This window comes from Topomyia yanbarensis, chromosome 3, assembly GCF_030247195.1.
Source record: "Topomyia yanbarensis strain Yona2022 chromosome 3, ASM3024719v1, whole genome shotgun sequence".
NCBI lineage: Eukaryota > Metazoa > Arthropoda > Insecta > Diptera > Culicidae > Topomyia > Topomyia yanbarensis.
The window spans coordinates 2968132-2985538 of NC_080672.1; the positions used below are offsets into that span (position 1 = coordinate 2968132).

A 17407-nucleotide genomic window follows, 5' to 3' on the forward strand; every position below is an offset into this window, starting at 1 on the left:
AAAAAGCGTTGTTTGAGGATGACATTAAGCTGTCGCATGATATTAGTATTCCCAGTCTTCCAATGAAGCTACCTGGGCTAGTTACTATTCCAATTTACATCTGAATTAGTCTAAAACATTTTTTCGTCTCTGACAGCTTCCCAGCAATCTATCAGACGCCACATACACCCGTCACATGTCTGCATCCAAGTTTTACTAGTCTACATGTTCATTGTTGTTGTGAATAATTCCACTCTATTCATTCATATCAATTACGTACAATAAATCACTACCATTAAATTATACGCTAAGTGGAGTTGATCGCCACAATGCCTCCACTCATAATACAGTAATGACGACACCTAATTAGTATTCAGTCTCGTTTCATGAATTTTGTGCAATGTCATCGGCGAATGACACAGGTTACAATTTGGGGAATAAGTTGCGTCTGTTGAATTCCCGCTACCTTTTGAACGCTCTCGTTCACGCATGTGTAACCGCGATCGTCTACGATCGCCATCAGGTGCAATCACGCATATGATATGATGCGACAGAGAACCTCTCCAACAATTTTTCGATGTTGACAGGCAATATTCATCATAATATACTAGGATAGTGTTTTATACATTTAACTACCACTCGGAACCTTACAAACGATTTTCTGATTATGCAGATCACTGTACAATGCAACTGAGTCACAAAAGCAGAACATGCGATGCCATGCTGGAGCTCTATTGTGACGAATCTTTAAATGGGCTACAATTTCCTCCAGCTTTCATTATAGATTTAAGCTTTGCATACTGCTACCACACAAGTGAATGGGGATAACAGCAATTAGAGGAAAAGCGAGTTATATATGACTTCGATCGAGGCGGAATTATTTAGTTTGGTTTTTTTCCCCGGGTACGTCAGTGCAAAATCAACCATGAAGCTAGTGATCACAATCGTTATATCGGCAGTGGTGCTGATGCAGGCGCTTGTTTTTGGGGAAAATCCTTGTGCAAACGGACCACCAGTGGCTAAGGTATGAAATTTTTTTGGTGTAGCGTCGAATCAGTTCAGATCATAGATTGTCGAAATCGGTGATCGATGAGGCAGGCATTGTAGATAGTTTGAAAAAGTCATGCAGATTGAAGGACGTTAAAATGTGGGCGTCACCCACGTGATCTTAATCATTCCAATAATTTTTTGCGTGAACTTAATGTGAGGGTAACGGTGGAATAACAGGAAGTATGAAATAAACGAAATAAAATCATAATGCATTAACAGAATCGTATTTGAGAACTGATTATAACACATAAAATACTTAGAAAATTATTTTCCTTATCCTTCATCTCACTTGAGACTTTAAAATTGGTCGACGCAACCTGGTGAATTCTATTTCTCTTTAGAAGTGTTTGCGTAAAATAAATACTATGCTATATTTCACCCTAAGGAGAAAAAATGGGTAAACACCAAAATTTCTCACGAAGGGCACAAATCCTTACTAGTTACATGGGTGCGTTTCGACTTCGTCTCATCAGAAACCGACGACCTACTATAAAGACCTATAGTCTTTATCCCCAAGAATAAAACAACTATGCGACAACAGGGCAAAATTCAAAAAACTTTTTTTTTGCATATTTCGGATCTTTAAGATAAGAAAAATATACTCAAGAAAGAATTTACTCGAATTCAACATGATTCGTCTGCTAGAGCTCATCAAACTAGCTGACAAAATTGGGGAAAAAAATTGATAAAATCAGGGGTAGACAAAATCGGGGGCTGATAAAATCGGATCTTCACTGTATTCGATTTTATCTTTAATCGAATACAGTGAAGACCCGATTTTATCAGCCCCTGATTTTGTCTACCCCTGATTTTATCAATTTTTTTCCCCAATTTTGTCAGCTAGTTTGATGAGCTCTAGCAGACGAATCATGTTGAATTCGAGTACATTCTTTCTTGAGCATATTTTTCTTATCTTAAAGATCCGAAATATGCAAAAAAAAGTTTTTTTTTAAATTTTGCCCTGTTAGACCCCTTTAAGAGAAATTTAAACTAAATAATTAGAAATGGTTATGAGGCTATATCTAGGGACTAAATAAGAATATTTTAAGAGATTCGGTTTCTTAAAAAGAAAGAGAAATATATGTTCCGATTTTATCAATATCCTTGTTTTATCAGCCTAAAATTTACTAAGGGGCACATAAAAACGGGTCTTCACTGTAGCGTGTTTTTAAATAAAATTGATGAAATATTTTTTATCACATTCATTAAGTATGTTTTCAAAATCATCATCAAACAGTTGTTTATACTTCTACGCAAATCATGCGTTTGCAGCAGCATTCCGATCGACTGATGCTTCCATTGCGGTAAGCTCTTCGCGATTCAAGTATGTATCAAGAAACCTTCTCCCGAATAATCTTCAACGTAGAATCCGTGTACTTTAACTTCACTATCACTTCCATAAGCTGTAAATAGCTCTTATGCATTCAATAGAAATCATATTCGTTATGTTTAAGAACTTTTTATTAATTATTACGACTATCATTGAAACCAATGATACCACGAATCAGATGGTATTTATTATTTTCGAATTTCTGACGATACACTGGTCGTTAAGTATAATTTCTATTCAAAAATGTATTTTTTCGCGAACATTTTTTTCGAGCGGTGATTCAAGGAATCGTTAGATTACCGTCATACTTGTTTTGCACAAGGATTAAAGCAATATCACAGTATCTCGATTCTCCGTAGGCGGAAGCTGAATCGCTAATCAATCAGCAGCTTATCTCGCTGCGGACTATGTACGTGAGGCTGGAGGAATCGTGAGTTGGCTTTAATTTAATCCAGCTAGCTTACGAATATCGATTATATAGTAAAGTCAATGATTTTTTTTTGCTCATCTGAAATAAAAAATCAGGATATTTAATAGAATTATGCAAAATTCCCAAGTGTGAAAAATTTTGGACAAGACCAATTTCTTTGTGCATGAGCATATTTAATAGACATAATCGTCATGAAAAAATCATTTAAGATAAAACCAACGACATTCACACGCGATTTTCGTTCAAGCTATTCTCAAGGTATTATATCTCATTGCCAACTATCCCAGTATTCACACCTTATTAAAAGGAGCACATTGGGAACGGTGCATATGAAAAGCAACTGCGTTCGAAAACTTTGGGTCTAGTGAGCTTCAAAAATTTGTGCATAGTTGAAAACTGTGCAGCTCGATTGGTTTCTCTTCTGTGCTATCATACAGTTGATGAGTTTGACAAAGACTGTATGTTTGTATATTGACGTTGTAGTTGACTTTATTGATGTAGATAGTGCAGGGAATTAAAATTAATAAAATAATACAATATCGTTTGCATTTGATTTGATCTAGGTTCATTTTTCATTGAAGTTTAATTATTGTATCTAAGTAATACTTCGGTTTAAATGTTATGTGTCCACCCAAAAAGACCTTTAACAGGCCAACGAGGGTACCCGGGTACCCACAAATTGAAATGCTCATAACTATGGCTTCCTTTAACCGATTTGGACACTTAGATGTTTTGGATTCAGGAACTCGTCCACTATTTGATTTGGTAAAATTGAACTGGATGAATAGATCTGGTTCTTGTTAATCCGGATTTTCCGGAGTAATGTTCCAGTACTAGGGTATGATTTGTAAATTTTAATAATGTCCTAGCAATATGAGTATCAGAACTCTTCAAATTGTCTCGGAAGTCTGTTATTTATTGTTGGCAATTTGAAAAATGGAAATGGAATGGAATGGCCACTCACGGCCCCACGGGAACCTGCTCCGGAATGTCCGTTCTGGGGTCAAATCACCAAATGGTTCCAAAACCACGAGATACAGTCTACTGATGCAATTCCAAGAATTTTGATACCCATGTTGCCGGTATTTCATTGAAATTCACAAATAGTATCCCAGCACTGAGACATGTTTCCGGAAATCCGGATTCCCAGGAATAGAATGAAGTTATCCGATTCATTTTTACCAAGTCTAAAAGTGGATGAGTTCCTGAATCCACAACACCTAAAAGTATCAGAATCGGTTGGAAATTACCTTAGTTATTGGCATTTCAGTTTTGTGGGTACCCGGGTACCCACGTCGGTCTTTTACGTAGTAAAAAAATGCAGGAGCCCCTCCTCACTCCCGCTTACTATACCAACAATATTATTAATTAAAAAGCTTAGTGAAGTTCTAAGATGTCACAAAGTTTCAAATTCCAGCTATGGATAAAACATGGCAATATCATTAGTTGAAACCTAAAAAGGTACCCGGGTACCGCGTCGGACACAACGGTTAAATTATTGATTCCATGATTTTAGCCTCAAACAGTAAAATAGAACGATTTTAATCAAACAAATGATATTGATTCCTTCGAAACCTCTGGAAAACGAAATGTTGAACGCCATGAAATTATTTAAATATAAAAAATATCGTTTCATTTGTATGTATGAACACCCAAATATTATATTAAAACTAAAACGTTTCTTTTATCGCCGAAAACGGTAATCAACCCTTATTTCCAAGTTCAGAACAGTTAAAACACTGACGTTACGTGTTTTGAATACTATCTGGAGTAATTCTAGTAATCTAAAACGCTATCAGAAATAAGTTTTAACCCGTGTTGGCCGAAGCGAAAGATAGAAAATAAACCGATCCCATTCAGTCATTTTTAATTGAATCGACTTATGTCTAATTATTTTTAGACTCTTATGAGTTTCTAATTTGAAACACAAATTCAAATTACCAGAAATGTCTACATGGCCGACGTTATTCCGGTGGGTCAATGGGTCAGATCGGGTAAAAATAGTGAAAACATTCTTTTAGCCAACATTTACCAAATGAAACGTTATTAATTTTGCAACAATTAATGAAACTTGTGTAGCCTGATTCAATTATGGCCACATGGCTATCTAACTACTTTTTTCGGAAACAACCTTCTACAATGGCCTTTAAAGTGCTTTTGGCAGCATTGGTTCTCTTCAGGTAAGTTCCCGATACTCTCGGGTACGCATATGAGTATATGGGCATCAAACTTCATGATTTTCATAGATAAATTCAAAAATAGTCATTCGAACCGATTTCGGAAACATCTAGGGTGATGAGCCTATTTTCACCATGCTAAGCAAGGTGCCGCACTAATTCGGTAATTTCTTGCCTTACAATCAATGGAATGCGTAAAAATTTACATCAACCGCTTTGCTTCGTTATTAAGAACCAATATAATAACACAAATGCGTTGAAAACAGTAAAATTCTCGTGTTTGAGCACAATGAAAACTCGAATCGAGTGCCCCTATTGTTGCGCTACCATTTGACTCAATGCGTTAAACAAAGATGGCAGACACTGCTCTAACCAACGGCTTCAAATGGGTAGGGTGATAATAGAAACATGGCGCAAATAGGCTCATCACCCTATTCTTTTGGGCTCAGTTTTGGATATCCCCGGAACCCCGTATAAATAAAGATCTTATTCTAACCATTAATATAATCCTATCAAATGGTCGGTGTTAAGTCAGAGCGAACTAAGTGACATTGTATTGATTTCGAGAAAAATAAGTTTAAAATTTGAAGCGCAGTGTACTATACATTTGTGCCATAATACTGCCTTATGGCAATATTTTCCAAATTTGGTAAAAGTTGAATGTAGCAGAAAAAATTCTTTACCCAATCTATCGTTATCTCACTTTTTGAGATTTTGTGACCGCTCTGACTTAACACCGACTAAATGTTAAACTGATAAATTAAGCGGTTTACAGATCAATTTGTCTGATTTAATTCATGCAATGGTTCTACGACAACCGGAATCATTCCTTTTTTCTAGAATGCATCGTGAAATTTTTTTTTATTCAGGCACAAATACGTTAACTTGGCGATGCCAAATTCCTTTTTTGTTTACACTTTGAATCTCTTAAAACTAAGAAGTTACAGTATACAAACATATTTTTAATATTGAGAGGAATATTTTTTTACAACTACCTCAAAACTATAAATACGATTCGATATACGAGATAAGGAAAATAGTTTTTTTACGAAAAATTTCACAGCTATCTTAAGACTAATAATGCAGAATAATATACAAGCAATTTTGTCACAATCGACTTCTCGGAATTTATTATAAAAGATATTGGGGATCACTTGCGGGCGCATATGATCTGGGATTCCACAAATCTCTTCCTTCGTGGATGTGTCGAAGACTACTATAGTATCAGAAGTATCTAGGAAACGGACACGGTTGAGAGATCAAAGTTTTTAATCACCAACGGGTCCAAGATGTCGCCTGGGATGAGCAATCGATATCAGAGTTCCCAAAATCGATTTTTTAGCGGGAAAACACCCGCCAGTATTTCGAGATTCATCGTATGGGTCGAGTGCATGCAACCCAAGGCAATGCGCAAGCAACGATATTCTCTCCAGTTTGATTAAGTGTAAGCTCGCAGCAGATCGGGGACAGAAACACCCGTACTTCATCACCGACAATATCGTTGTTTGGTATAACCTGATCAGGTCTCCTGGGTGGGCACCCCACCATGTTCCAGTCCATATAAAATTGATCCTTTGTTGGCATTTCTGTTTTAGATACCTAATGTGACATCCCTAGGTACCCTCAGAGTCGAACCAGACCCCGAGATATTTAATTGTGAAGACCTGGTTGATCGTTACACCCATCAATAGAAGCTGGAGTTGCGCCGGCTCACGCTTCCTAGAAAAGACAACTAGCTCAGTTTTCTCCGTGGAGAACTCGATACCCAGCTGAAAAGCCCAAGTAGACAAATTGTCCAAAGTATCTTTCAATAGTCTTTGAAAATAGGCTGCATTGGACCCTGAAACAGAGACGACCCTGTGCCTTACCGCGCATGAATTTGCAAGACAATAGTCAACATCATTCACGTAAAAATTGTAGAGCAGGTGACATAGACATGAGCCCTGGGGAAGACCCATGTAGCTAAATCGCGATGTTGTTAAATCGCCATGCGAAAAGTGCATGTGCTTTTCAGACAACAGGTTTAGCAAAAAGTTATTTAGAGTCGGTGAAAGACCATGCTGGTGCAGCTTCTCTGACAGAATGTTGATAGAAACTGAGTCAAAAGCCCCCTTAATATCCATGACGACTGATGCCATCTGCTCTTTGTTACCATAGGCCAATTGAATTTCGGTTGAGAGCAACGCAAGACAATCGTTCGTTCCTTTGCCTTTGCGGAAGCCAAATTGTGTATCTGACAGTAAGCCAATTGCTTCGATCCATTTGAGACGAAACAAGATCATTTTCTCGAACAACTTCCGAATACAGGACAGCATTGCAATCGGTCGATACGACTTGTGGTCGGAGGTTAGTTTTCCTGGTTTTTGGATGGCGATGACCTTCACTTGTCTCCAGTCATGAGGGATAATGTTACCCGCAAGAAACTTGTTAAATAAGTTCAACAAGCGCCTTTTGCAGTGTCAAGCAGATTCTTCAGCAAGTTGAATTTGATTCTGTCTAACCCTGGGGTGTTATTGTTGCATGATAATAGAGCAAGTGAGAACTCTATCATCGAAAACAGTGTTTCATTCGCGGTATCGTGAGGAGACGCGGCGCGGTACCGGGACAGAGTCCGGACAGATCTTCTTGGCGAAAGCGAATATCCAGTGGTTTGAATATTCTACATTCTCGTTGGTACTGTTTCGGTTACGCATACGTCGAGCCGTACCCCCAAAGAGTGCTCATCGCTGTTTCTCTCGTTAACCCGTCGACGAACCGGCGCCAATAACCAATGTTGCAAATATTCTTCGCCGAGCTAGTTCATTCGTTCATCATCGATGCGATATTCGTCGTGTCATTCACCCATGCCTCGAATAACGCTGCGCCGTTCGTCACACGGAAGCACAGACTCAGCGAAAATGAATAATACAAACAATCAAAAAATCCGAATCTGATGTCTGCCGTTCGCTGCTTGTTCGCATCGTTGTTTGTTGAATTTAGCCATTCATGCAATGTTCATCTTCACGCATCGTTCGGATCGGCACACGAATGGCTTAGGTGATAATCGCCACTAGCCATTCTTCGCTAAGGATTCTTCGTTCTTCATTTCTCCTGCATTGCGACCAAGAAAAACAAATTTCTTGTTCATTGATGGAAGGGTCAGAGCTTCATGACTGACTGGTGCAGAAATGCTTGCTATGTTCGGAATACGATGACTTTTGCTATAAACAACAATTAGTAGTACATAATGATTATTTGCTGATGTTTTTTATCATATTTGAAACGGGAAGCTGCGTAAGCAAAGCAAAACAAATCAATTACATTTGTAAATCTGCGGATGTCTCGCGGGCGTAAACCGAATCAACACAATTATGAATCTACATACTAGACTATTGGTACTTCAAATAACTTTTTTTCTAATGATGAATTAACACTGGGTGATAGTTTCCTTGAATCTACGTTTAATGACAACAAATAGCAACCTTAAGACGATATACTCTTATATAATATAATTTCTATATCTATAGAAGTATAATCAAGCCACAAGTTTTTGACAAATCGATGCATTCCGATTTCAACCAAACTTAGCAAATATTAAACTTTTTGCCAAAACTGAACCGGTTAGTCTTATATCCTAGTATCAATTGAGGTTTCATCGTACTTTTATAGCCACTCATAACATTTAAATTGCACTTGTAGGGTGCTATAGAACTTCAGTTGTTGCTTGTAAACATAAAATTTTGTACCATTCTTTAGCTTAAATAGCAGCTAATATGGTTTTAATTTCAGCAAAATCTAGCATGTTTTCAATAAAGTTGTACAACAAAGCATTACAGAAAAAATGCTGAATATGTATATCTCACTTGACATGACATCAAGAAATAAAATTTGGATATATTCTATTAAGAGGCTACACCACTGTAGAGCACGCCAAACATGTCATGAAAATCGACACAAAATTAATTTAAAAAGCTAAGCAATAAAAAAATCCTACGTACGTCGCTGGAGAAATCAATTTTGAATATACTGTGAAAATTTCCAAGCATTCAAAAATCATTTGTTCGAGTTACATTTGCGGCCGGCTCAAAAAAGTGGCTTCGAGAAAAACGCGGTTAAAGTTTTCAGTACACACGAGATATACATAAGAGGCATTGCGGTAGAATTGAAAATCTGAATATTTATGTATTGTTTTCGTCTTCCATGTTTTGGGATATGATTTTGAACATTCTAAAGCCATTTTTGACTAATAAATTGAAAATCGACTTTTTTTTATTCTACAGTGCTGTGACACTTTAAAACCGTTTTAAGATAAATTTAGTAATTATTATTTAACATAAATGTAATCTCTGGACGTATTAAAAATATTTTAGAGCGCATGAGATGTTTAAGGACACCAACCGCTAAACTATTTTCATTTGAAAGTTATAAGAACTTCGTCATCTTCGAATAAAGTGCCTGACTGTTTTTTTTTCATAAAGAATATACGACTTTTTAGAAAAAAATGGCCTGAAAATGCCAAAACAATTTTTTTAAATGTTGCAATATTCATTCAAAATCCTATATAAAAAGTGTTCATAATTTTTTCACGGAACAAACTAGAGTCTAGGGAATCAATATGTCAAGACATATCAATCCTCTAGGCCAGATTTTTAAAGGCAAAAGTTTTGTTCGAAAACTTCAAAATTTCTTTTGTGGAGAAGCGCCTAAATAATATGAGAAATGGACGTTAAAAATATCAATATTTTCCAATATCGCTCAAGTGTTGACATACTATGAAGTTGAACGGAAATAAGCTTTGCTTGCCATAATCTACTGCTACTGGAATATTAAACAGAAATATTTTTAATGAAAAAGTGTTCATAACAGTTTCATAAATAAATTCAAAATGTCTAGCGTGAAAATGCGTTCCGCGAAATGCTTCTTTTTGAATCGATTAATTTTGATCAGAAATGTGTTGATTATCTTGAAGCTTGAGTTACTAAATTTGATCAAGTTGTTTATTTTAAGTGGGCGAATCTTAAATGTAAGATTGATTGGAACTTGGTACTTCTAGCATATTTCGAAAATGTACGTAAATTTAATTGCTCCGACGATAGAGTAGGGGAACATGGGGAGACTTGACTAAGTGTAAGATTCTACATTTGGCTATAACGTATTCTATTTGGTTTTTAATTTTTTTAAAATATTTTTATGCTTGTTTCGATCCCTTAAGGTAATTATAAATGTTTGAAATGAAAAATCCTTTCATCATAGAAAATATTCTGCTCGGGGCCGCCGTACACTAATTACGTAATGCTTTTTTAGAACTATTCAACCTCCCTCCAGATAAGAGTTCGTATGATTTTGGTGAACTCCCTCTCCCCTTATTGAATTATTAAAAGAGAACTCAGGACAAAATTTAACTACACACCAAAAAATTGACGTAATTGTAAACATGACACAATTTAACAAACTGTAATTCACGAAATGACTAAACATTAAACATCACCGTGTTCCATTTAATTTTACATGAAACATATTTTCCATGCGCAATGACATAAAATTACACTTACTGTCATTCAGAACAAACGCCTTATGTGGAGTAAAATTACATGATTTACGAAATTCAATGTCTTGTAAAATTAAAATCAAACGTAAAACTAAGTCATTTTTGATGCTCGTATATGTCAGGATCAGGAGACGTAAATTTATACGATTTTTTCTAAGTGTGTGTATAATCATCTGCAGAAATTTCATTTGTATCCTAATCTCGCCCAGTAGTAATTTCAGAATAAATTTTGGGAGATATTCAGAAACTCCAATTTGTTCCACATAATTTGCTTCGCTAATTTCCACTTCCTTTGAATCTATTTCTTTGTGGTGTAGAACTCAAAAGAATTTATAACCTCTTCTGGTGTGAATTTGTTCGGAGTTTCAACTATAACGCTTATCGTACGCATAGTTCCGACATGGCTATCTTCGAATTTTCTTGAAGTAAAATACAGTTCACACTCTGGAACTATACGGCCAACAAGTTCTTTGACAATCACATGACAGAAAATTTTTCATATACCTTGCGGGTTTGAAGCGAAAGTTTGAAAAGAAGGATGTTGGCCTAACAACACGAAGGGTCTCAACACTTCTTAACTTGTAAAGCAGATTGTGACTCCAGTTCCCGATCAGAACAATGTACCACAAAGAGTCAAGAAATTTCTGTAACTGCTCCAAAACCATCGACAATTAAGCCGCCCCTTACGTTGGCAACAATAAATTCCATAACTAATTTAACAATCATATTCTGTCGCTGCAAAACACTTCAATTTGGGGTCTGCGTTTCCATGACCATGATGTACAGTATGAGCTCATTTTGTTTGATATATAAAATGTTCATGGCACAAATAAGAAATAGTTTCTTTTCTTATGAGAAGAATGTTTTTCTTATCGATTTCATTTTTCATGCATGTTTTATGATATTACTTAAGAAAGGACAAACCTTCCCTCCCCCAGGTGAGAATTGGTAAGATATTTTGAAACACCCACTCCCCCCATATGTGCTTACGTATTTAGTGTATGACCCCTAATTAATAAATTTGCGTTAAATGATGTATTTTTTATCAAACTGTGGTACCTACTGTTAATGTTAACCACGTCACAAAAAATCTCACCTTACACATCAATCTATCTTTATAGCACTAGTTAACAAAGTTAGCAGTCATGGTTGAATTCGTGAGATGTGCACATGCAATGTAATCATTATAGCTAATCCCTAGAAGGGAATGCATTAAAAATCGAAATTCAACCATTTTATATTTTTTGTTGGTATCTAAGGATCTCGACAATATGGAGTAAAATAATTACAGCACGTTTTTTATGCCAAGTCTTTCCCGATGGGGGAACAAGAAGTAATATTTGTATTACACCCACAACACACTGTTCATTCTACAGCTAATTTATTTGTAAACAACCGTGCTGATTAAGCGATTTCGTCGTGATACTAGCAAAACATGCGCAATAGGTTAAATTATTGTGATATAACACCATGTGCAGATTAAAATCAAAACTTCATCAGAATTTTGTTTTGCTTATTCCGAGTTTTATCACCAAACATGGGTTCAATCTCCTTTGAATACTTGACACACAAGGCTTCTATTAAGATTGTACTATATTTAACAAATATTGCCTTGATTCGGCTGTTAATTTAACCCATAGTTTTGTACTGAAGAGCCAGTAGCGCATTGGCTTGTTCCGAACAGTACAACGCATCAGAATAAAAATATATTTCTTCGCGAGCCATCATTCTGCGAAGATAAAATTGAAGTCATCTTCGCCAATAGTTGTAAGCGATCATCGCTATGGTGAGGAATGGTTTGCTGATTCGTTTATTCGTCATTCACTTCATAGCTTCCTCGTGCAGTTCATTCGGTCGTTCGATGAGTAGCAAGGCAAGAACGTATGGATAAGGCATTCGGATAAACACGGATTGGCGGTCGGCTTCATTCGTGGATGAATATCAACAGCAAGTTGAATATAACAGCGAGGAACGATGTGGGACGAATGCAGGTGATTCATATTCACCGTGCTTCGTCGCGATGAAGATTCTGAAGCAACATTGCCAATAACTGCGTTTGTTTGGCTTTCATTAAACTCTTCATTCGCCTTTCTAACGACGTGTACTGTTGATAGCTAGCAGGTAACCCGTCTTCCCGGAAGGCCTTATATGCAGTGGACTTCACCGCGTACAGCTCTGAGCACTCTTTGTCCCACCACAGGGTGGGAGACCGTCCATGGGTATTCGTGCTGGGTACTGGAATAGTCTGAGCTTGATTCGCACTGTCGAGCCAAAAACCTGTACTCTTCCTCCGGAGGAGGCTCTTGAGTGGATTCGATTTTAACGGATATCGCGGTCGCGTAACTCTTCCAATCAATGTACCGTGTGAGGTCATACGAGACATTGATTGTTTCCGATGGTCTTGAACCGTTAGCAATTGAAATTACGATAGGCAAATGATCGCTACCGTGGGGATCAGGGATCACCTTCCACATGCAGTCAAACTGTAGCGATGTCGAGCAAAGCGATAAATCCAACGCGCTTGCGCGTGCTGGTGGAGTAGGAATCCTTGTAATTTCTCCCGTGTTTAAGATGGTCATGTTGAAATTGTCGCAAAGATTAATATTGATCAATCATCATCATGAAGACAGCCCCATACCGTACCGTGCGAGTTAAAGTCTTCTAGAACTAGCCGCGGTGCCGATAAGGATTCCGTGATATTACAAAGCGTTCGATGCCCTACCGAGGCTCTAGGAGGAATGTAGATGGAAGCAATGCAAAGGTCTTTGCCTTTGATTAGAACTTGACAAGCGACAATTTCAATACCTGGTGTCGAAGGGAGGTTAATTCGATTGAAAGAATAGCACTTTTTAATCCTCAAAAGTACTCCTCCATATGGGTTTTCTCGATCTTGACGAATTATATTAAAGTCGTGGAAGTTGATATTTATATCGGAAGTTACTCAAGTTTCACATAATGCGAAAGCATCACATTTTAAACTATTTAGTAAAAATTTAAAGGAATCGAATTTTGGGAGGATACTTCTGCTGTTCCACTGTAGAACAGTGATCGAATCGGTGACCTCGTTCAATGACTTAGCCATCGAAGGATGCGATCGCTGCAAGGAGGGGCCATTTAGTAGTCAACTACTTGAAAAATGTTTGCACTATAGAGAGAAAACGAATCAGAAGGCTCTTAAAAGGATATGTTACATTGAATTCTGCAAAAATTAAGTCCACGATGTCAGAAAATTTCATTAGTCCGTTACTGGACTGAGTGTCTGTTTGAATAAAGGAGACAATTGGGATTTCTGGTGTCCCTGGAAGTGGTGGGTACTCCTTGTTAAAATTAAAATTTCCAAGTCCTGGAGAAACTTGCTTCGGCTTTAGGGCAGCACTTCCGTTGAATGTATTAGATGTTGTTGGCGCACTCTCAGAGTAGGACATCTTGGGACCCTTACGAGGTAGTCTAGGGGAGGCAAGAGGATCATCAGATTCTTGCTCAACGTTAGCCAAATCAGCAAAGGGATTTTCGGACAGGAGAAATGGCGAAGCATTCTTTAGCATTTCTGCAGAAGAACGCCTCGAATGTTTCTTAAGGGAGCGCTTAATTTGATCTCCGTGCTGCTTGTACGCAGGGCATGATTTAAGAGCATGGGAAGGACCCCCACAGCGAATATACTTTTCAGTTTCTTTGTCGCAAGAGTCATCCCCATGCTCTCCCTCGCACTTGCTGCATCGTTTTTTATTTCCACAATAGGTGCCTGTGTCACTCAACTGTTTGCAATTGCTGCAGCTCATGACCCGCGGTACAAACAGACGAACAGGTAGAAGAACTGTGTCAGGGAGGATGTAGTTGGGAAGAGAAAACCCGGCGAATGTCACCCGAAGCGAGTCTGATAGAGAGTAGGTAGTCTTACCTCCCTTGGTGTTTGCGGTATACAATTGTTTGCATTCCAAGATCTTAATCTGTTGGAGTGAGGGGTTCTTAAAGCAGCCAACCCCGTGCTCCAACAGTTCTTCGCACTTCAGGCCAGTTCTGACACAACCCCATCGATTTCTACGGCCATACAAGGCACGCACGCTTTAAATTCCCGCAGCGCTCACAGCGAGCAATCTTGTTTGCCTGACCGAGATCATTCACTAAAACTCGTATCTTGTTTGCCCGAACACGTGTGATCTGAGTTACCGCCGGGAACTGAGTAGTCCAGTCCAGAGGAAGTTTCAATATATTAACCGCTTTCTTCCCGGTCAGAAAGTACACAACCCATGGCCCAGAGGAATCTAGTGGGAACTGTTTTATACGAGGGGCAATGCGCATGTTAGTGGTATCAGGGACTTCCATGATAACATCAAATGGAATTTTGCCCTCGACCATTTAAGCACGAGGGCAGAGCGTTGTATAAACGGGGATGTTTCTTATTATTTGATTGCAAGGTAGAGTAAAAGGAGGGAAAAGGAAAGAAAGCAAACGAGGGAAAAGAACAAACAAAACTTATCTGCAAGAACGTCGATTGTTCCGCACTAGAGAAAACAATGTACTGGATTTGTGACCGGAACCAGCAGAACGGCGGCCAAAGAACGAACAAAGGCTAAACTTCACTGACTAAGATTTACACACCGAACACCACTGTGAAGTATAACGATCTGCGCCGTTCAAAGGCTTAGAAATAACTGATGAAGTAAGTCTCACTTGATCAAAATTACCCGGTGGTCAAAAATACCTCGGTACAAAGGACGCCAAACAAAGCAACCGCGCTTACATCCAACGATTTTTGCACGAGACGAGCGTACAATAACGAATCATACGAATCAAAGTAGACCCTGACGCAATGAAAGCGATATTCATTAATGTTTCATATGTTTTTCAACATTTGAAAACATTTACATAGTTATTTACTGAAATGAATACATTTTCGATATTCGCATGGTCGTTATAGGCAAGGGATTTGTGAAGTCTCTTTTGCCGGCGTCGGTGGTAAAACATGATGCTGAGTTATGTTCTATCATTGACTATGCGGTAGATGTGGATGCAACTCCTACTTAACAGAAGGCAAAGGATTCTTCACATTTCCTTTCGATCATGTCCACATGAGCCTGCCTAGTCCTAGTTTTCCGTTCTAAGTTTATAACTGATTCACTCTAGAATACCTGTCCGTCTTTCAATTTCATTGCTTTCATTTCTCTTAGTCTTAAATTTGCCGAAAATAGCCAACAAAATCGATACAGATATTCAATTGAATGAGTCACACAGACTGTTAATTGAATATTTGTTCCATTCTGTACCATTCGCATCAGTTTCATTCTTAGCAGTCAAAAAATCTTCGATTTTTTTACAAATATGGCGTCAACTCATCAGACAAATACTCTTTGACTGATTTCTTCTATTTGTTCTCCAGAACCCAGCCGAATGCTGCGACACCCCAATGCTTATGGATAAGGAAATCATGATGGACTGCTACAAAAAGTACGGCGAACAAACTAAACGACAGATGAAGATGGAAGGAATTCCTCGGGGTTGCGTAAGTATAGACACATTCCATGTTCGAATAAATTCAAATCTAACCATTAACAAATTACAGTGCATTGCCGAGTGCGGACTGAACGCAACCGGACTCTACTCGAACGGTATGATCCACCGGGAGGACATGACCAAAATGTTCATGGACTCGGTCAAGGATATGCCCCAGTGGCAGCCGCTGGTTCGGGACACCCTGGACGAATGCTTCAAGATGGCCGAATCGATGATGGATCAAATCGAGGCCGGTGCCAAGCTGGAGCCCAGTTTCGAGGGGGAACAAATCTGCCATCCCATCTCCGGGACGATTCTACGCTGCATGGGAATGAACATGTTCGCGAAATGTCCAGCCGGAATATTCAAGGAAGGTGACGAATGCAACCAGCTGCGGGAGTATTCCAAGATGTGTCCAATCATGTAATTCGGAAGCTAGATCCGATGATCTCGTTTGTTAGTCTTGTAGCGGAAACTCTAAGGGGATGTGTTCCTTTCGATTTTGCCAATACATAATTTCTTTGTTGTTGCATCATTTGATTGTTTGATTTCATAAATAAGCGTTAATTTACATTCCTCTGATTAAAGAGAAGAACAAGTGGTAACTTATGCTATACAATCATATTTTCAATATAGGGAAGAAGCCAAAGGATGGTTAATTCATAATTTTATCGTGCTCGATCGCTTCACTTCCGAGAACATGCATTATGCTAGTGCAATTATTCAATAAAATAAGAGTTGTTAACCAACAACCACAATGGAAAGAGCATTTAATTGACTCATCCAGTAAAGTCTGGAACCAGAAGGAAGAAAAACAGGAAGCTAATTGAACTAACCCATCAAAAAGATAACACGCTGAAGTCGCATTACGCTTCCCGCCCTGACAAATCGTAAATCATACTCACGTTTACGTTACTCAAGGAATTCTGCAGAAACTATGTACCCCACATGTCATCGAACGCAGTTCCACACGGCGGATTCGTTCGGGTTGCCTCTTATCAGAACACCTGGCGGGTGTTGTCGCAACAAGCAATCCCACAAACAAGGCCGGCGTTACGGATTGGAACAGGTGTTCGACTGGACCTGAATACTGAACATATCAATGGGCGCGATGATTACTACTTTAGATAAGGCTTAAGAGGCCAATTGAGTTGATTTGTGGTTTCGTACCTCCGGAATCAAAGACGTACGAGGAGGTGGAGATGGGGGGAATGAAAGTTTTCGACCGAATTTTATGTAATTTGAACAGAACTACTTTTTCATATAATTATAAAATTAACACAATATCTAACTTTAGTAAAGATAAATTTCCCCCGAAAAAAATAATCAACCCAATTGAGACAATGTGAAAAATTCAGTCAAAATAAAAGAAAATGGTTAAAAATTACGACGAAAATTATTGGAAATAAAAACAAACTCATTGC

The 17407-nt window shown here is 38.2% G+C and overlaps 1 protein-coding gene across 1 annotated transcript; it reads left to right on the plus strand.

Annotated features, from left to right (window-relative positions):
• The first annotated feature begins 774 nt into the window (after nt 1-774).
• LOC131690153 (general odorant-binding protein 67-like) lies at nt 775-16518 on the plus strand. Its single transcript, XM_058975701.1, has 3 exons — nt 775-1003; nt 15871-15993; nt 16054-16518. Exons 1-3 carry the CDS (start codon nt 836-838, stop codon nt 16408-16410), a joined length of 648 nt encoding a protein of 215 aa, XP_058831684.1. The 5' UTR covers nt 775-835; the 3' UTR covers nt 16411-16518.
• The last annotated feature ends 889 nt before the right edge of the window (nt 16519-17407 follow it).